The 21920-nt window shown below is 40.5% G+C and overlaps 1 protein-coding gene across 1 annotated transcript; it reads left to right on the top strand.

Moving 5' to 3' along the window:
• The first annotated feature begins 1956 nt into the window (after positions 1-1956).
• FBXO33 (F-box protein 33) lies at positions 1957-21022 on the top strand. The gene is made up of 4 exons (XM_039553451.1): positions 1957-2486; positions 8712-8822; positions 14311-14996; positions 19039-21022. The coding sequence occupies exons 1-4, from the start codon at positions 1972-1974 to the stop codon at positions 19308-19310; spliced, it is 1584 nt and encodes a 527-aa protein (XP_039409385.1). The 5' UTR covers positions 1957-1971; the 3' UTR covers positions 19311-21022.
• The last annotated feature ends 898 nt before the right edge of the window (positions 21023-21920 follow it).

Raw genomic sequence — 21920 nt, forward strand, 5'->3', positions numbered from 1 at the left:
TTTCACTAATATTAAATTATTTTAAGGACTGGGACCACTGCGACTCTGATATGGGAAACCTGTGGTTGAGATGGTAAGGAAACCTTGTCTGACAGTGTGATGGGGTGTGTGGGGAGTCAGGCTCACTGGAGCTGCCCACAGGGAAGGGGTTTTGGTCCCAGCTTAGGTGGTGAGAGTGTGACTGCCAGAGTAGCTCCTGGATGATTGGACAAGAAAGTTTTCTTGATGCAGCATGCCATGTTTCCTGATCCAATACAATCCAACAAAGGTAACCATAAATGCAGAACCACTAATTTCATAAACCACTTTTTCTTGATGCTGCTTTGGTAATCCAAGGGAACTGAATCATAAAGCTTGATTCTGTTTTACTTTAAGATACTCAGTAATCTCGGAAGTCCTTTGACTCATCATCAGCTCAACAATGGGGAATCGTTGAGTAGATATTAAAATATGGAGACATGTAGGCGCATAAGTTCCTTTCATTTGCATCCTTCTAGGCCAGATGAGTTTGGCTGCTTCAGAACTTGCATCTTGACTGCCTGGGGAATTTTGGTGGAATCTGCAGTGGGAGTAGCACAGCACTTACCGGAGTTGTTTATGCTGGTTCAAATCACTTGTGCAGGTGTGTGAAGCAGCACTGGTCTCTGATGCGAGAACTGGCTGGCTGGGAATTTCCCATAGTCTTACTTTCACAATTACATCTGCCTCTACAGGATCCTTCTCTCTAATCAAGGAGAAATGGAAGACTCATTCCCCTTATGACCAGATTGAAAACAAAATAAGTGATACTATTTTTTCACCCCTGCTGTGAGACAGCAAAAACGGCTAGTCACGGAGTAAATGGAGTGGTGGTTTAGATTTGGTTGTTGATAAATCTGGTTATAATGTGTGCCTACTCTGTATACAAAGAAGAGTCTAGACTTTTATTTCTGTTAGCATATCTTTCATTCTTTTGTGTGTACATCTCTGAATACTCAGATATAAAGTTGTTATAGAAACTGTGTCCATTATTCTAAGATACTGGCACTACTCAATTTTATTTCGGTAAGTTTTTTCTTTTTATTATTATAAAAATGCATGCAATCATCATCACTCTGTTGTTCAGTCTTTACAGCATCAGCATGTAACAGACTTTTGAATTCTCTCAAAACTCTCTATGCACAGAAGTCACCTTTACACACCTACAGCGGATGTTGGCAGGGGTATTATGAAAGCGGGTGAGATTCAAGAAACTGAGAGCACTAAGATTTGGAGCATCTTCTCCTGTATGCCCCCAGGCTCGCACCCGGTTCTGTCACATGTCGGACTCTGCCGCGCTCCACCTTTCCTGCCTAGTCAGCGCGTTTCCCGCGGCAGCAGCAGGAATGCTACTGAGGTAATTTTGCTGGCTCAAAGGCGTACGTGCGGTCCCATACGGGCCTCCGCGCCGCCGCCACCAAACACCCTTCCCAAGTTTTCCTAAACACCGGGTGCGCGGGGCAGGCGCGCCCGGCGGGGGCCGTCCCGCGCCTGCCCCCGGCAGCTGCCGGCGCTCCCACTGTGGAGCCCACAGGGAATGTGGTCCCGGGGCCGCGCCCCGGGCAGGAGCCTCCGCCGCACTGCGTTGGGGAGCGGAGGAGCGGCGCCGCCAGCACGGGGGGGGTGAACGGCCAACGTCCCCCGCGGGGCGGGCGCGCCGGCTCCGCCTCCCAGTCCACCGCCGGCACGTCCCATTTTCCCCGCGGGGTGAACCATCCCCCCTCCTCCGTGGCGGCTCTCGTCGCCCCGCAGAAACAGAGCGCGGCGCCGGCGGTGTTTTCCTTCACACAGGTCTCTCAGGGCCAGGTGGTCCGGCCCACCTCTCCCCGCCGTGCTGGGCAGTGGTAGCATCCGCTCCGTCTCTCCACCTCCCCCCCGGCGGCCGCTCGGGTGGTGCGTCCCGGCAGCAGGCGCGTCCCGGCCGGCGCCCGCCCCCCCCGCGTCGTGTCATTGATGTTGTTGTTTGTGTCGCAGGAGCCGCAGGCCAGGCCGGGGCCGCCGCCCGGGGCCGCCGCCGCGGGGCTGGGGCCGGCGCCAGGGATGTCGGTGTGCGGGGAGGCGGTGGGCGCCGGCTCCCTGCCCAGCGAGCTGGTGGTCCACATTTTCTCCTTCCTGGCGGCCCCCGACCGGCTGCGGGCCTCGGCCGCCTGCTCGCACTGGCGGGAGTGCCTCTTCTACCCGGCGCTCTGGCCGCGCCTCCGCCTCAGCCTCCGCGTCTCGCCCGCCGAGCGCCCGCGCCTCGAGTTCCTCATGCGCAAGTGCGGCTGGTTCGTCCGTGAGCTCCGCGTACAGTTCGCCGCCGATAACTACCCCACCGGCGGCGGCGGGGCGGCGGCGGCGGCGGGCGAGGGCGCCGCGGTGGCGGGGGACGGGGAGGCGCCGCCGCCGCTGAGCCCGCGCTGGCTCGACCTGCTGAGGACTTACCTGGAGCTGGTGCTGTGCGTCCTGAGCAGCGTCCGCAACAACAGGTACCACCGGGGAAGCGGCGGTGCCGGGCGTGGGGGCAGGCGGAGCCCCCCGAGCCGCGCAGGGCCGGGTTCCGCCGTCCCGCCGGTTTCTGCGGGCGGAAACAACGCCCGAGCTGGCGCCGGCCGGTTCGTGCTGGGGCTGCGCTCGGAGCCGTTCTGTGTGTGTGTGTGAGTCTGTGAGTTGGGCAGAAACGGGAACGCGCTGCTTCAAAGTACCAAATTTTTATCATATAGTGTATCTTGATGAGGAGTATAAACGCTCAGACGTCCAGTTGTCGAGAGTCTGGTCTATACGAAAAACAAATACAGCTGCAGTAATAAAAAGTTCTCCGTCTTCTGGATGGAAGCGGGGAATGCAGCTCAAACGGAACAAGTGAGAACCAGGAGTTTGAATTGACTGCATAACAAGGCGCCTTTCTCACTCAAAAAATGTAAGCCTTACTACGGACAGACTTTAGACCTTGTGTATACTTGGAAAAAAAATGTTATGAGAAATTAGTAAGGGGGAGTTAAAATTACAGCTCTGGTGCGCTAAATTACTGTCCCAATAAAATACCTTCACCTTTCCAGCTATGAGGTCTTCCGCTGTAGGAAAGCTGAGCTTTCATGCCAGCTCTCGTGTTACCTGGTACTCTGAGGTTTGAGGAAGTTTTAATGTTCTTTTGTTCATTGAAAAAAACGGTTCACATGTAGGACTTTCTTTGCCAAATTGAATTTAAATGATAGAAATATTTTCCTGTGGTTTGATTTTAAGATGTGTTTTTCACACACTTTGGCAGGTTAGATAGTTGCTCAGATGTGAGGTCTTTAACACAAAAATACTTGCGTTCTCTTTACTGCGTGTGGGTGTGATAGAGATAATAAGATAATAATCAGATATCCTAATATATGGCCTCTAGTCAGCACATAAGATAGGAAAGCAAGGATATTACAGCTAGGTTATGATGAGTCTGGAAAGCCACATAGATTTTAGGATAGGAAATGGTTAATAATTTTTCCCCTCTGTGCGCATATTACCTCACCTATCAAGGGAAAAAAAAAGCTGCAAGTGTTTCAGGGCATCTTTAGGATGAATTAAAGCTTGTGGATGGCCTTTAGAAAACTGCGACTGAGTCATGATCTTGTTACCGCCCCCTTTGATTCCGCAGGTATGGGAGAGTAGCTTTAGGCCTTCCTTGCGTCTTTATTTTGAATTGTAGCAAGAGAACTTTAAATGCAATTCCTCGTTGGTTTGACATGAATGCAAATGTGGTGTGTGAAGTCTCGCTTTCAGTTCCTCTGCGCTGTGGCTCCCAGCAGGTACTTCCTGTGGTGCAGCTGCGATGGTGGAGAGTTACAGACCTCACTTCAGAAAACAGCTCTAGTTCCAACTCACCTTTATCTTAATTTATTTCTTGCCCTGTGAATCCTTGGTGTGCAAATCATGATCATCTGTCTTGATTGGTCTTCTCTTGCCTTTCAGGAGCTTTCACTTAACTGTTAAATCTTCGGGAAATCCAGCTAGTACTATAAGAGGAAAAAATGTTGAAGTGATTGTGGTGGTTGTCTGATCTGAGACAAATACCGTGACATGGGCTTGGAATTTTAAAAGAAATAGTATCTTCAGGAGATGTTGCATGAGCGTGTTGTTAGAAAACTAAATTGTTTCTTTTTTTTCCTCACTGAAATACGAGTCTGTCAGAATTAACCGCAATATGATAAGGCTTTTGATACACTTTTTCTTTTGAAAAATTCTGTATGCACAGTGTGACTCAGGACTGCAGTAAAATACTGTACAGAAGTAGTTGTTTCTCCAGTACCTGTTTTCTGGTAGATTAGTATAATTTTGGTGGTAAGACAGGGATTAAAAGTTACCAACTTTGATAGGATTTTGCATTGCTGTACTTTCTTGCTGTCTCTAAATCGTTTATATGCTGCTCTTTTGGTTTGACATCAATAATGCATGACTGGTGAACACAGGGTACCTGGTTATTACAGCACACTTTTTTTAATGAGTAGGGAGAGGGGCATGATTTACATTAAACACTTAACCTTTTTTCAGTTTTGCTTTGAGAATAGACTCATTTTTTTCCCTTGAACAGACTAGGTTTTTAGTTTATTTTGATGTTTGAGGTTTTTTCTCCTTGCAAAGTAACTACCTATAACTGATTAGTTTTCAGGTAGAACACTGGGGTTTAGTTCTTTAAGTAGATTTTTGAGATTGAAAAGAGTTGGGAAGGAGTATTAACATATGCCAAATTGCTGCTTAGTTCTTACTGTGACCACCTAATGTCTAAACCAGAGGCATTGTCACCTGCCTGATGCTTAGTTTTGTCAAAGGAGGGACTGCAGTCCATAATTAATTAATTAATTTCTCTGCTTCTCTTTATTTATCTGTAACTCAAGGATTATTAATAATTCCTTCTTTTCACTGTACACAAGATAACTATAGTAATTTACAAAATAATGGAAATGGAAATTTTTAACTTCTCCAGTGGCTGAATCACTGTAAATGCATTCCTTTTGGAATTAAGTTTAGAACAGGACAGTCTTTCAAAGCTCCTGTCAGCCCTTATGATAGCTTTTTGGCAGATAAGTTAAAAAAATGTTGTCTTTTACTTCAGAACTGAAAAGGAAGAAATCTGCCTTTGTGATGCTGTTTCTTAACTGGGTAATGTTGTTTTGGGGTTTTAAATTTATTATTAAGCAATGCAGTAGCAACCCCCCTCTCTGCAAGAAAAATCATGTGCTTTAGATGGCTACAGATTTCCTTGAAGATTTACGATACTGCAGGACCTAAGAAAAGTAATTACTAAAAGTAATGAAATTTCTAAATGCTCTCTTGGCTAGAGGGGAATGATGTGTGGTTTTGCTACTTAGAGCATTTTCTGTACAACATAAAATTGCTAGTTTCTAAGCAAATCTGTGTGTTAAGTCTCTACAAAAATATTTTGGAGTGACCTTTGCTAGTTCTGATTATATTAAGGACATAGAAACTTGTCTGCAACTTGTTTTAAAAACAATAGAAAATTTTCTGACAAATATTCCTGCTGCCAACCATCTACCATCCAGAAAGGTATGTTCGAGGTCTGTCTTGTATTTGAAGTAGAGCTCAAGTTGTTTTGTGGGTGGCAGCATATTACTCCCAAATTATTGCTTTAATAGCATTGGGACCTTGATGAGCTCTAAAAATCTATCATTTATTTAATTAAAAGGTACTACAGTAGTGTTTATAGTCATCTGTAACTTTTCCATAAGCTTCTATGTTTATGACAGCAAATGAAGCAAAATTACAAAACGTATAACTGTTTAAAAGCTGATGTTCTACTTAATACTAAGAAAAAGGGTGTGGGTGGGTATGATGTTTCTTAAATCCTCATGATCTGAAGCTTCTCAAACTGATCTTTCAAAACTAAGTTCTAGGAGGCAGGGTGGGAGTGCAACAAACTTTCTGTTTGCACTTACGTGCATACAACAGCTAATAAGCCCCTGGTGATCATGCAGTAGGAAAATCCTGTTCTTTTATGTAACTCTAAAATACCAAAGTATAGTCTCCTCTACTACTCCTTCCTTGCTTACAAAGGAAGAGAGGAAGGTAGTGACACTCCTCCCTTCCCCCCCGGCTATTCCTGTGCATCATGTTAAATTGTGTGACTTGTTTGATCTTTGCTATGGATACAAAAATGCAGATTTCTATAAAACTGGTGTCTTGGTGAAGGATGGTATCTCTTGGAGTTGCCAAAAAGTGGTGAATCGCTCAAAACAGTAGACTGCATCTGGTTTTGATGTTTTCTAATGACTGTTTTCTATTGGTCTGAACAGGCAGCTGAAACTGGCAGAAACTAGTATAGTAATACAATATGTGCCTTACCACTTTGTTTGCCTTGAATGTAAGCAAGGACATTTTGTGCTTTTTAAAATTGGGTGTTAAAAAAGACCAAACAACACCGAAGATGGAGCCTAGTCAGAAGCTTATTACTGCTAGTGCACTTTTTGAGTGAGTGGAAAATAAATGTTTTAGAAATCCCTCCAAACCACAAGTTTTTCCCCAGCTGTATGTATGGATACTACACAGGATTAAGATGTCATTATAACTTTTAGCAAAAGATGACAATTAACTTTGAAATAATTTTATTTAAATAGCAATCACTTTACTGACTGTCTGAAATAAAGATGAGCGGTGAGCTGAATGTCATGGAGTTGAATAACACTGCAAATAGTAGCAAAAATCTAACATTGTGTTGAACTGTGATCGGATTTGTTGATGTTAATAACTGTGTTGTGAATGGAAAAATAATCAGATGTTGTCATTGGTTAAGTTTTCAGGCAGAGAACTTTTTCATTTGTCTCTGTACTGCATGAAATGGCAGTCACATCGATGAAGTAAAAATGTGTGGGGTGCTAGTGATTAGTGTCCTCTTAATACCTGCCTACGTGCCTATGGTAGCATTGGCTGGTGGTGTGAGTGGCACAAACCGAGACCTGCGTTTGATGTGAATATGCAGGTGATTCAGAACTGTTCTGAAGATTGCATTTTGGCTCTTGGCTCGCAGAAATCACCGAGATCAAAAGATAAATGCTTAATTATGGTATTGGCTGTGAGCACTGCTTTTCACCTCACAGGTGGAGGTTTCTACTACTTCCCTGTCATACCAGACTATCTCTGACAGCTTTTGAGGAAAAAAAAGAGCCCAAAATACTCTTGGTTGCTTGTGCCAGTGTTTTAGGTTTCTCTGCCAAGCTTATTCTTCAGTATGATCAGGCAGTGTCTTAGTGAGATTTGTAGAATATTGATCATATTCTAAGGCTCCATTTATTTTAGTGTATCATCAGTACAATAGTCCTGTATTTAAAATGCAAAATATTAAATTGTTAAAATCTCAGGCACTGTTGTAAATTCTAGGTATTTGGCTCCAGTATTTGTCAGACTTTATATGAAGCTCGTGGTTCTTGCTATTCAGTCGTTGTTCTCCTATAGAAAAAAAGTAGCAGGTGCTACAGTGGATAGATTTCAGGCAATCAGTGTGCTGTTTTTGAATACGGGAACTTCAAAACAGGTAAATTATGATTTATGGTAGATAACAATTATAGAATGCAATTCATACCTACTAAAAAATGTAAAACATACTACGTTTTCCTCAAAGCTGATTTGAAATACTAGCATATGATTTGTAAGCCAGAAGAAATAAGGATTTATGGTAACTCACTTAATTGTCAGCTACAGGTTAATTGGCATCTACTGTTCAGGATTAATTTATATGTCCATTTGTGGTGAAACTGGAGTTTCTGCCTTGTTAATTATCAATTGCAACTAGCCCTTGCATGTTAGGAGTAAATCTAATTTACAGCATATACAAATAAAAGAAATGCTGACCCAAAACTTAGTCAGCTACAAAAATAAGAATCTTAATAGTAAATGCTACACAGCTACTTTAAAACTGCAGTCATTTGCATACCCCTTGCTTGATCTGTTAGAGGAATAGAAAAGATGCAAGTTAGAAAACTACTAGGGAAAGGAAAAGTGACTGTCTAGTGGACCGTGTCATGTCCAGCATCAACTTAGAGGTTCTTCTTTCACTTCTTTTTAGGTATCCCTTCTAAAAGTTAAAATTGTGTGTCGTGGTGGGCCACTATCCCTCACTGATGGGGAATATTAGAAAAGCTTCCCCTACTTTGATATAACAGAAATTAGACACTGATTAGGGTGTGGGGAGCTCTTGCTTTTCCTGGCTGAGGTTTGTGATGCCTTGATTGAGGCAGGTGGTTTGGGCTCCTGTTTGTAACCCAGCTGATGTATGCAGGTGCTCAGACACGGTTGTTTGTGGTTGTGTCCTACTTGGACATTAAATGCAGTGTTAAATGTTAAAAGGAATAAGTATCTGATGTTTTCATCAGTGACACTTAACACGCATGTTCCAGTGATTAAAAATTGCATAAAATCACTCCTAAGTTTTCTTTGTAGTGGTACAGGCCTGCTGAAAATACTCCTGTGCTGACTGAAAAGCGGTATTTGCTATTACAGCTGGTTTCAGCAGTTTGTGTAGTCCTCTTCCCCTTTATACTTCAGTCTCATTTTCTATAGTTCCATATGAGCCTGTATTCCAGGACAGTAGTAAGTTTCCCAACACAGACTGTGTGCTCCATGTAATAATGGGGGTTTATTGCTTGTATTTGTCTTATCCAGAATGATTTCTGACACCATTTTAGTTTTGTGTACAGATTCCTTTTTCTTTTGTTGTTTCCTAGGAACCTCCAGAAGTTAAGTCTCTTTGGGGATATAAGCATTCTGCAGCAACATGGAACTATATCAAATACCTACCTTGGAAAGGTTGACCCTGATGGCAAGAAGATTAAGCAGTAAGTTGTATTTGTAAACTATCAAATACAGTAGAATAATAAAAATAGATAATGGAACACAGGAAATCCTGAAATACAGTACTAAGAAGCTTTAAGTTTTTTAATGGGATGAAAATCTAAATTCTTGTTCCTGCTATTTACATGAAGTAGTCTGGTTTTGTGGCTGTTGTTTTTTTGTTGTTTTTTGTTTGTTTGTTTGGGGTTTTTTTTTCCATCCTTTCTGAGCAGGGTGAGAATCCTGTCTTTCCTCTTTTCGTTGTGTTCAATATTATGTTAATGCCTCAAAAGGGGAGGAGGGATGTGGCCTTGATACCAGCACCCCTTACTATTTCTGTACATGAAAAAAAATTAGAAAAGGAAGTAATCAGTTGTATTTCACAAGAGTTGAAAACATGTTTGTGTTTATGTTCTCTTTCAAGTTTACTGCTACAACTTATTTCAAATTACATCTGAAAACTAGGTTATGTATTTGCAGAATTCCTGAAATATTGCAGCTCTCAATGTGCTTGTTTAGTTCAGAGGTGTATTTTAGCTTGCCATAATTACATTACAGGACAGTCCTTGAATGCTTATAATCAAAATGGTTATTTGTTCTTTGGAAAAGGTTAAATACAGTATAAACAGCTACTGACTTCTGGAATAAATTACCACAGAGGGAGCGATGCTGACTTAACTATTTTAGCAGTATTGCTAAAACTTTTGATACAATAAAACCTGAATACCATAATTTTGTGTCAATTTAAATATCTTTCTTCCAGTAGCTTGGGAGTGGAATAAGTACAGCTGCTCTAGATCTTTACTATTTTTTGTTTTGAGTGGTTTTTAGAACCAGTATAGGTATATTATCAGATCAATGTATGTACGTGAACACAGTCATCAAACTGAATGTTTGGTCCTGACCTGGATTTGCAAATCACAGCAAATACAGCTGTGAGTCACATACTGTGTCTTTGTCATCTGTTATGTTTAGAATGCAGAACTTGGAGCAATTTGTGATTCTGTCTAATGTATGTACTGTAGTGCTGTGTGCAGGTAAAAGGCTCATTTGGTAAAAGCTCTTTATTTGCTATCCTTTGTGAAAATAGAAATATATAATCAAATCTTTGGAAAGGGCCTTGAAGGGAGTCATCAAAGCAGATGTCTACTCAGCTGAGTGTATGGTTAAATGTTTCTTCAAGCAGGTATTCACATTTTGGAGCCATAAACCATTCAAAACTCATTATCTAACTTGATGTTAGTCTTTTAGATGAATATTGACCTTTGCACGTTTTGGAATGAGCAAATAAATGCTACCTCTTTTTAGTTTAGTTCATTTTGTTGTTGGGTTTTTGTGTTTGTTTGTTGTGGTTTTTTGCTTGTTTGGTTTTTTGTTTTGGGTTTTGCGGGGGGGCCGGGGGGGGTTGGGGATTTTGGGGGTTTTTGTTTGGGTTTTTTTTGTTGTTGTTGTTTGTTTGATTTTCTTTCTAGAATAAAACAATGTATTTGGGACCTGCTAGTCCTTGTCTAAATTAAAGGAAAGCTGACAGTGTTTTATTCAGTTGTCTGAAGTTTGAGAACTAGTAGCAGACTTAGTTCAGAAAGTAAATCTTTATGGCTTCTTAGCCATGTTTTTTGCACTTGGGTTTGCATCAGTAAGTTGCAAAACGTGGATGCTGATAACTAACAGTGAAAGGTATAAGCAACCTTTGGGAGACAGTGTTACTGGTAGTTGAGGATTTTTGGAACCTCTGTGGTGATAAACTTTACTAGCTGTTTCAGAAACTTCCTGCAATTAAAGCAGTCACGGAAAAAAATGTTATGTTTCCTGAAAGCTGGCCTTGAGCTGGATGTAGCAGACTGTGGGTGAAATCTCAGCTATCACGGAGCCATTAGGATGCTTCCTCAGGTTAAGGCTGAGGATTGTCCTAAGGCAGAGGAGGCTTTGGAGCATGTTTTCAAAAATATACTTTCGCAGGCATCAGCATGAGTTTGTAATGCTTATTCCTTTTCTGTACAGCATTTGTGTCCCTGGTTACTTTCTAAAACTCTCTTTACAACTCTGTTTCTTAGTGTTGGGAAGCTCAGTGTAAACAGTACATTTGTCTTGAGTTGAACAAAAGGTAGTTGTTTAAAATTTTGGCTTTCTGAAATCTGCTTCTCATGATTGATCTGTGTGGTTCAGGTAGTTTGGTTTCCAAAAGAACCAGTTTAGCCTCTGTTATTAAACAAAATATTTTGATTGATAGTATTTAATGAAACAAATGGCCTCCATATGGGCCTTAGTAATATGTTTACTTCCTGTCCAGGGCCATGGATGTGTTTCAGTCCTGGTTAGAACTGGTTTGGGGGATTAAACAATAACTCTGCCTGTCTAGTCAGGCTTTAGTCTGTCCTCTGGACGAAAACACCGTCTGGGGCATTAATTGTGAAAGTACTTTTTTATGAGGTTTTTATTTTTTCAATTGTTTGCTTCAGTATAATAATTTGTAGGTTACAGGTCAGTGGTGACCATCCCATAATTGCTGCCTACAGGGAGCAAAGGGGACTGATGACACTTGTTGTGACATCAGTAGGTTGCATTGCTTTTTGGCATGTGCTGAGTTCTGCTTGTATTTTCTGATATATGCTCAAACTTCAGTTTTATAAGTGAGCTTTGAAATAGCTGTGTTAAGTTAGGATAAATGTTGTACTACATGCTAGGCAGTTGAAGTAAAATTAATATGGTAATCAAGTACGTGTTAATTTCCAACAATTCACGTGTCTAATTTTCTGGAACGCAGTTCAGACTATTTTTGCAAGCTCCAGTTAGATGCAATCTGTTTATGAAAAATAGAATGTGCATAAAAATTTGCAGGGGAGGAAAAAACCAAACCTGCTAGGATGTTTAAAAAATTTATTTGAAATATGTTAAAATGAATGGCCTCTATCTTACATAGTGCTTTCTGTCTTGCCTTTTATAAAGCAGGTACTAAAAACAGTTCAGAAATTATTGCTGTTAAATATTCTTTATTGACATGTTTGATCTCTTACTGGCTAAGAACTGGAGAAAGTTTTCTTAGGACCTACATGTCATTAGACTAGCAGCACAAATCTAAATACTTGTATAAATAACTTCGGTGCTTGCACTAAAAAGTTGCTGTGCAGATTGCAGTAAATCATTCTCTCTCTTTTAAAAGTTTCTTACTGCAATTCCTTCTGGGGGAAAACCCACCCTAGAGCTGCAGAGTTCTATGTCATATTTCATTAAATTTTGCAGGTACTAAAACAGTATTCTTCTAAGCTCAGATGTTTAAGTTGTATGAGAACCACAATTTAAACTGATTTTTAAGTGCAGTGAGGCATATAGATGGTAGTATTCTACTGAACATCTCAAAATTGATTTGTCTTCAATAGTTCTGTAAAACACTAAAAGCACTATTAAGATTGATTACCTGGGCTATTACAAAATAAATTCTACCATTGCTGCAACCATTACAGTACCTTTTGCAGGTGTATATGGGGGGAGGGAAGAGTCTTCGGAAGAAATTTGCGATTGCTGTGGTAAATCATTTTCTTTGGGGGATTGTGAGATAATCTGATTATTCATTGGCAAGAATAATTATGAAATAAGCATTGCCACAATCAAATAAGGTTCATCTGAACTTTAAATGAATTTAGGAATAAAATAGAAAAACTACGCTGTCTGTGAGTCTTATCTATTGTTTGAAACTGTTTCCTTTGTGTCACAGTTGCCAGTCGTTAATTTAAAATAAAATGTTTGGACAAATCTGGAAATATTGAAGTCTTTTTACTTGATGGCTATTCTAGGCAAAACCTTGGGAACTGAAGTGTGAAATAAATACAATAACCACACCAACTTTTCCACTTGGGTGAAGTCAGGCCTTGCAAACCTAGTACCTTCATAGGAGAAGGAAGAAAGCGCATGTAGGCAAGGGAAGGGATGAATAAGGATTTGCTGAGGGAGAGGATGAATGAGGGCTGATGTTTTAACTTGATTACAGCGGAAGGATTGTGGGGCATCAAAGGTAGTAGGTGACAGGTTCAGAGCAAGCAAGAAGAGGGGGGAATCACATTCCAAAGTTCTTTATTATTGGATGTTATGGTTGCTAAAAGCTTACTCAGCTAAGGGAGGAACCTGGATGAATTTGTAGAAGTGAAGTCTCTGAGAGTTGCAAAATAAAGCTCTGCTCAGAAGGTCTGAATTTCAAAGTTTTGGAAACTAGAGAGATATTTGAGAAATATCCCTGTGTGCTTTCCTTGTTCTGTCACCTTAAGGTATTAGTGTTTCTTTGCTGTCTGTCAGGATACTGGGCTAAACCTTTAATCTTGCCTGGACATTATCTATTAAAGTTATGTGGGTGAGAATAATAACTTCATAATGGTTTTTTGCTTAGATGTATAAAGTATACAGATCCTCACAGCAATAAAGGAAAAAGTGTTCTGTGCAAAACCATTACCTGATTTGAGGAACAAAAATTTCTGCTAGTTTTGTACTGGATCTTATTTCGTGATGTTTTATGGGACTTTCATAGCCTGGCTCAACTGCTTCTCTGTAATGCTGACCAGGGCTTGAGATCAAATACTGACCTACACCTGTGTCTAATACACTAAAAGAACACTTGTCATTTGGGCAGGAGGACTCTTGGGCCTTACAGCTGTGGAATGAAGACTGGAAAAAGACTTATATGGAGAAAGTATTTTAGAGTGTGACTGTACTATTTGAATTTAATATTGAAAATTTAAAATACTTCTGTTGCCTTCTTGAACAAAATATCTCAATGTAAAGAACATCGATTCACTGAAAAAAAGGGGTAGGAGAGGTGGGGTGCATCCGAATAAATTCATAATCTGGCACTGATAGTTTGAGATTGAAATGTTACTGGGTCCAAGTTGTTTTGGTAAAACATGAACCTGTTGGCACTTGAAAATCCAGTTAGTTGTACATTTGGAATTATTTAAAGAATCTTCTTGCATGTTTGTTCTTTACCCTTTAATGAAAAAATCAAGTAGATAATTCACATCATTCTAATTTATGCTCAAAGTCAAGTTTCTGCCACCTTTCACTGAAATTGACTTTTTTTTCCATACTAAATGTGCAGTTCTGGAGAAGCTAGGAAATACAAAAGGCTGTTTTTAAAAACAAGAGCCTCATTTGAAAAGCATTACAGGTTTTCTTATTTGCATAACCTTAAAATGTATGTGGGAGGGTGTTAAATACATGCTGGAAAATACATGAAGTGAAGGTTCATAGTGTGCCTCCATTTTTGAAAGACAAAGTACATATTTCTTTTAGTTTACAATTTTAACCTTTTAAGGGCAGTGGATGTTAAAATGCTCTGGGAGGTCTGCAGTCGGGTTGCAGTTCACAAGAACTATAATAATAGCACCTTCCTGCAGAATAAGGCTATAAATGAAGGAAGAATAATTCTTGAATAAAAAAATTGAATGGTATGCAGTTGGTAAGACTAAACCATGTTTAATAGGATCATTCTGTTTTGTTTACTTGCAGAATCCAACAGCTGTTTGAAGAGATATTAGGCAATAGCAGGCAATTGAAATGGCTGTCTTGTGGGTTAATGCTGCAAATAGTAACTCCCACATCACTGTCCTCCTTATCAAACCCTATAGCCAACACCATGGAACATCTGAGCTTATTGGACAACCACATCCCTGGTAATACCACTCTTATCACTGCGGTTGAATTGGAGCGCTTTGTGAATCTGCGTTCGCTCGCTTTGGATTTCTGTGATTTTACAGCTGAAATGGCAAGAGTCCTGGCTGACAGCAACCACGTGCCTTTGCATCGACTGTCTCTCCTGGTCCACAGTGTTTCCATAATGCACAAGTCATTGGACAATATGCCAAAAGATGAGAATTGGCAGGCGCTGACTCGCAACAGCACTAATCTTCGGGTCTATATAATGGCTTTTGATGTCAAGAGTGATGATATGTTAAGGATTCTTAAGCCCAGTATCCCCCTAGAGAGGATTCACTTTGACAGCTATGTCACTTGTGTTTCAGGAGCTGTTGTTGACCTCATATCCAGGCAGTATGACAAGTTCCTCACTCATTTTATACTAATGAATGATGTGATAGATATGTCTGCCTTCCCAGATCTCAGTGACAACCGGAATGAGGATCCACTTGTCTTATTAGCCTGGAGGTGCACAAGACTGTCTCTCCTAGCTGTTCATGGTAGGTAACACATGGCACGGGCATAGTATGTGACTTTCAAATGCTTACAACCCTTCAGCCTTTCTAATCATGGTGTATTTTAGTGGCATGTTATTCAAAAGGCTGCTGCACCGTTGCTATATATGCTATTGTTGAAAGTGTTCATTGTATATGAGTTTTAAACATGCATCTTACTAGCTTTTGTTGAGAAGTCACATAGGATTTTATTAAACTCCTCACAGAAATGAGGATAACTTAAGAAGTGAGCATTCCAGGAGGCTTATCCTGCAAGTGGTCTGCACTGTGCAAGTTCCATTAAGTGACTGGTTATGTGCATGTGAACTGAAAACATTTGCTATTTTTCTGTGAGTTTATATGCTGGCAAGATTAGATTATTTTGCTTCCTGTTTGTAAATAACATGAGTTAAGTGCCTCAAAACTGAGAGGAAAAAGTTTGTTACCAGTTTGGTCAGACTGCCACCAGATGAAGGCTGAAAAATATGTGAAGGAGGTTGCTTCACTGAGTGTATTGGTTTTACCAGTAATACCAGAGCTAGATTTATCCCAGCTATTTATTTGCCATATAGTAGCAAATAACTTTTAGAATTTATTCAGCTCTATCATCAGTAGAGCACTTGGTGGTAGAAGTTACAGCAGTCTGGCAAATTTTAAGGCACCTGAAACTGAAATAATGCAGAATAATACTTTTTTTTTGTGCTGGAATCAGCTTACCAAGACCAAGTTTGCTGGTGCATGAAGGAGTTAAGCGATGACTGTATTGTGTTGCATAAGAATGAATGTGTTTCCTCAGACTGCTTGGGGGAGTAAATCTCCAGTTGTTCAGTACAAACAGAAGGCCTTCAGCAGCAGGAGGTGTACATTCAGATTTTTATCGGTTAAAGCCAGAAGGTCCTGCTGTATTTGCCCCCTTTTTTTTTTTTTTTTTGTGGTCCTTTACTGAATTGTCATTGCTGGGGGCAGGGAAGGTGTGAACAATTCAGCTGTCTCTCCTTAATAGTTTCCAGGTGAGACAGATTTTGGATACTGGCACATGACTGCACCAGTCTAGGTGTGGATTTTAGCAGTTTCTTCTAAAATTTGGATACATGTTTGAGGGCCTTTAAAAAAAGAGTAAAAATAGTGTGTTATCTTAAATTATCCTCCTGCTACAGAAAAGTCCTCTAATATATTATCTAACTTTAAAAGCTTGTGAAACATCTAAACGTAAGCTAGTGTAAGTATCATACCAACACGTGTCTATTCAGTAGAAGGTATTAGTCTGTGCAGAGCATTGGGGAAGCAAAGTCTTTTATGCTTCTGTCTAGCAAACTGTTGTTGCTACATCACCTTTCTTTGGAGAGATGCTGTGTCTGCCTGTGTGAGAGAACAGCCAAGTATCACCTTGCTGTTACATTGGGATTCAGATTCTTTTCCCTTCTTTTCCCCCTCCTTGCAGCAGAAGCTAGCTAAGCTGCTTATAAATGCCTTCTGATCTTTTCTAAGCTGTGAACATAACTTCTCTAGTTATAGAGAACTCTATTACGTTACTCTACTGTAACGTAAGCATCTTTCTTGGAGAGTAGTAACTCTAGGAAGAACACTGTTAGAAGAAATACCCAGAATGCTGTGATGCCTCAGTACAGCATCTTAGCCTCATGCTTGGATTCTCTGAGGTTTACCATATAATGTTTTCTGGCTGCACTTGTCATACTATACTGTCAAGTTTCCTTCAAGAAAAGAAGGTGGTTTTGTTCAAGGTGCCATAATTCGCTTAAAGTGCTCAAGTTTCTTTTTCTGTCTCCTGAAGTGGTTATTCTTCAGTTTCCAGTGCTTCTTAGGTTTTTGTGTGTGTGTGTGTTTATGTGTATGTTTCCTCTTCTGGTACTAGTTTGCTTTTGAAAAAGCTTTGGTTTACATCTAGTTTTGGCTGCCACTTGTCACTGACCAAAACAGGGAGGGGAAAACATATGCTAAGGACACTTTATATGGGGTGCCTCGAGGTTGTCTTTTGTGGGAAGTTGTCATCTTTCCACCAAGGCAGCAGGTCCAGGAGCCAGAGGAAGGCAGATGTTAAATGCATTCTTGCAGAATGAAGAAAGGATGTAAAGAGTGTGTGGCCATTTGGGATGGGATGGAGACAGTAGGATACTTGTAGTGGTATGATCTGCCACTGTGAATAAAAACCATGGTCCATCTGTGAGAGCAGAGGCCTTTTATTATTTTTTCTTCTCCCTTAAGGGAAGGATACTTCCACGTGGACTTTTATGATTTTGTGTTATAAAATTCATTTCATGAATAAAACTGTCCAAAACTAAAGTTGAAATTTTTGCTAGCAATTACAGTGTGCTCGTGGTAAATTTGTTGTTCAGTGATACCAGTAGTAAAATGATTGTTTCCTCTTACCTCTGAATACTTAGCTGGACAGAGACTTTTTGGCAGCTGGGAGGTCACTAAGAAATTTCAGGGAAAACTTTTGAAAGGAGAGTTAATTTAAAACGAGACTAATTTGGGAATAAGATGGTTGTTCCAGTGCATAGAGGATCTGTGCACTGGAAAAAGTTACAGCAAAAGCCATATACCTGACCACAGGATGGTAAAGGGGTTTTGTGTGCAGGGCTTTTATTTTCTTTTATGCTTGCACTTGCTTTCAAGGATTTCTTTGGTAAGTTCCTTTACAGTCAGGATAATGGGAAGGTGGTGTGAACTCCTTCCATGTCCTGGTAGGAGACTGTCATCATACAGGGAGGAATTCTCCATTGAGTTTAATGCCCCTATTAAGGAAGGGACATTGAATTAAGCTGCCTGAATTAAGACAGCTTCATCTTCTGTGGACAGTTGTGTTGGAGGTGAAGTATCCAGCAGATGAAGATTGTGGGAATTCATGCATTCCTAATGGCTTATATACCAGAAATGAGCCTTACAGATGTGTGCAGGCTTCTTTGTTGAAAACCTGCCCATACGTACTTACAGAGACACAATAGATAAAAGTAAAAGAAAACAGAATAGAAATCTCTTTTCTTTATTACTTTGACATCTTTTCTTTATTCTCTATTTTATTTTGATACATTATGATGTAGAGCATGTTAACTGTATTGTTGGAAGACCAAACCACAGTTAGCTTTTACTTTTCAGCTGTTTAGCTTTCCCAGTTCAAATATTGTGCAGACTGAAGCTTTACTTGGAATCTACTTGGGTGTCTCACCAAGAAGCTTAGCACCTGTGAGAATGATGATGAAGGCAGAAATGAGCCTTTCCTTTTGCAGTGGTAGTGCTGATTTGGCAGAGCTCCCCGAAAAGGAAGCTCCCAGACCATCTGTGGTTTGCATCTGAATAGGGAGGAGCTCTCTGCCTTTCCCTTAGCCAGGGCACAGAAAGCTTCCAGGTAACTGGGGAATAGGAGTTTTTAAGGAGGAATGCCAATATATAATGTGAAGAGAGGGAAGCTTTGTAATTATGTTTTATCTCAGACGGAATAACAAGATACATGTAGTTTATTTTATATTTTTAGATTATATATAGACACACACACACTGGGGTGACCTGAAGAGGCTGGAGAGGCTTCTGGTTTGTGTGTGCTGACTCTCTGTTTGGTGGTGTTTTTTTTCTTTTAAAGTAAGTCTACTTTCTAAAGCAACAAAAGCAAATCTTTTTTTTTTTCTAGCATAAGCAGAGTTTTAAAGCAATCCTTTTATGCCTTCACTTAATTGATAACTCCCTTTTTTCATTCTAATTTTACTACAAAGTAGATTACAGGAGGTTTGAAATGGTGTATATATATATATAACTTACAGTAGTCCACTGTAAGTGGAGCAAGTGGGGGAAAAAGATCTAGAAAAGCTTGGTGAAACTATCTGAAATATTTTTATACTTTCTTATTCAGAATAAAAAATGGGGGCTTCACTTCTTGAAACCAGAAAGCCCCCACCATGCCCTAGGGGAATTCTGCCAGATGGAACATGACAGCATAGGTTGGGAGAGATGCTGGGATGGTCTGGTATTAAATAGTACAGTAAGAAAATACCTTGCAGGAAAATGACAGAGTGACTTTTTCTTTTCCCCATAGGTTACACAGTCTGGGCTCATAATCTTATAGCAATTGCTCGTCTTCGTGGCTCTGACCTGAAAGTACTGGAAGTCACAGAAGAAAGCATTGAATTCGACCAAGGAGAACTGGCTGATCAGGATGTGGATCCAGTACACAATTTCATTGAGCAAGTGTCTCTCGGATTGGGTCGACCTTGGCACGCCGTTATGGACATAGAGCTGCTCAGTGTCTTCACTGAGCCAACCCGTCACTTTTACAGAGAGATGCAGAGCTTCAGTGAAGGCATTTAGCTCCTTATTTACAATTCCTGTGGTTACATATGCAAGTAGGGTCCTATTATGTTTTTTCGGTAGTGTGAATTAACCCCTTTTGTGCTGTGTTTAATCAGTATTAGCTATATAGAATTATATATGTGTATTCTACTTCTTGATCAAAGAACGTAGTCGGGTATTGGTTTAGAAGCTGAAAGTGGCAGTGTTTAGGGTTTTCACGGTTAATGGACTTGTCTACCAAACCTTGCAAGATACAGCCAAAGGCTGTCTGAGGTTGCCGGCTAACTTTACTTTAATTGAGTAACTGCATTTTGAATTATTTTGCTGTTATATTGGAGTCCTGTGCTCGGGAGCCAACTGTTTTTAATACCCATATCCATAGCCCAGTGGATTTCTATGCTGTCATTGTGTGCTTAATCTGGTAGCATGCTACTTAATAGGCTTAAGGGACGAGAAGTCTATCCAGGGCTGTTCACTGTAAGACTCTTACCTTGCTTGATTTCACGTGCGGATTCTGCAGCATGGCTTAACTCCATTCTCGGCTTTCCTTAGCTGCTAAGCGGCGGTGTGAAACACGAGCGTTCAGGTTCCTGCACTTACAGATTCACTCCATAAGCTGTAGTCTTTTGGATTCTTTGCAAACTCCTCCTTGTTTGTTCTCATGTTCTGTCATCTTCCTTAAAAGTTAGCTTTGGGCCAAAGTTTAAAAGGAAAAAGCAAGAATATGCGCTCCGGTGAGGTAAACGCATAACAGTGAAGATTTCAATACAAAGGTCTACACCTGCAAACAAACATTAGTCGTGAAATCCCTAACAACCAAGTCACTGGATTTTCTCTGTCAGCGCCTGTGTCAGCTGCCAAAGAATAGATTAAAAACGAAGAAGTGCCCACATGCTGGCAGGGGCAGGCCAACTTTTGGCCAGCCAGATACTGCTAGATTGTAATATATAAGGTCGAATTTCGACCTGTGGTACACAGCTGTGCTGTGGCTCAGTCAGCAACCTCAGAACTCTTAACAAACATGCACCTGTTTCACTGTGAATAGTGAATGTAAAGGAAGGAAAGGAAACAAATACAAAGCTTGTTCTATCACAGGTATGAGCTGCTATGATGCATGAAGAACATTCCATGAAGTATGTTTTAAAATCTTGTTATATCTGAGAGGCTTTAGAAGCCGATGTAACTGTTTCAGGGCAACCGCGGTACAGACGTGGTCTCTGTGAGACTTCCACCTGACCCCAGTTTTAAGTGGTACGAATGTTGTGCATTTAATGTTTAAAGGACAGTCTGCAATAATAAAGTAAGTGGCCAACGTGGGTGCCCAGCAGTGCTGAGACCTGGCTGCTATATTGTAAGCTTTGGAAAACACAATTTATGCAACAGATGTCCAGATATGATTCTATTTATGGAAAAAGTTTATATGTGTTTTACAAATGGTTTTACCATCTTATATTAAAATGACCTTTTGACAGGTGTGCGCTGTTTTGTCTCCAGTGAGCACATACCATGCGGATTTTATATGTACATCAGTAGAGTGAATCCACTGGCACAGTGTGTGTATATGCCAGATGTGGTGAGATTTTATCTTATAAATGTGATCAGATTAAAAAAAAAACTCCTGACAGAAAATGTAAGGAAACCAGCTGAATGTTTGAATTGATGACTGATGTTGTATGGTTTATGTTAAATGTTATATTCTTTTAATCAATGAATAAAGCATAAAAAATTGATTGCTGTACAAAATACTTTATTGTTATCAGCATGAAGATTTTTAGAATTAAAATGCAACATCGTTCATAAGATGTGTATAACTAGTAGCTCCCATTGTGTCTAGGTCAGCAGAAAAATATAAAATAAGTCACACTGAATTTTTTTTTTTAATTTGGCTGAATTTTGTCAACATTTTTTGGGGTGGTGGAGGAATGGGAACGATGCTTTACTAAAGATCAGACCAGTTAGCACAAACAGTATATTATTATATGACCTATTAGACTGATACGGTAAACTGTGGACTGTAGAATATAGAAGACTATTTTTGAGAAACTACTGCATCAATTGCAATTGCTTAAATCAAAATCTAATGTGCTCAAGAAAAATGTGTAGTACTTCTTTGGTGTCCCACTATTAAATAGATTATGAATACCTGCAATGCTTCAGTTTGACATTTTATCCGTACTCAGAGTACACAGCTGTGCCTTCTGAATGGAAACTGCAGATGTCTGGTCAGCTGTTGGAGAGCTGCTGTGGCCTGCAGTGGCTGACTGTGCTGTGAGGCTTGTCAGAGTGGCTGGTCAGTGTGTGCGTGCCAAGCACGGACTTCATTCGAGCTTCTGAACTTCATGTTGCTACGTGGCAGCCCAAACTGCTGCCAAGTGTGAAAATTGCACTGCTTGTTCAAGCAGTTTCCTAGATCCTCCAGATTTGGTAAGCAAGATCATTTGCCAACACACTGAAGAGATGCTGTGGGTAATAAAGATAAGGTAAATACAGTTACAGCTTTTCATGTTCCAGTAAAGTGAAACACTGGTACTTGTGGTGCCTTTCAGGGCTCAGCCTCAGGAGGAAGGTTTACGTAGCAGTTAAATCTGATGGTGATTGTTCAGCAGCGTCTGAACCTGAAGTGTGATC

The sequence above is a fragment of the Corvus cornix genome, chromosome 5 (genome assembly GCF_000738735.6).
Source record: "Corvus cornix cornix isolate S_Up_H32 chromosome 5, ASM73873v5, whole genome shotgun sequence".
NCBI lineage: Eukaryota > Metazoa > Chordata > Aves > Passeriformes > Corvidae > Corvus > Corvus cornix.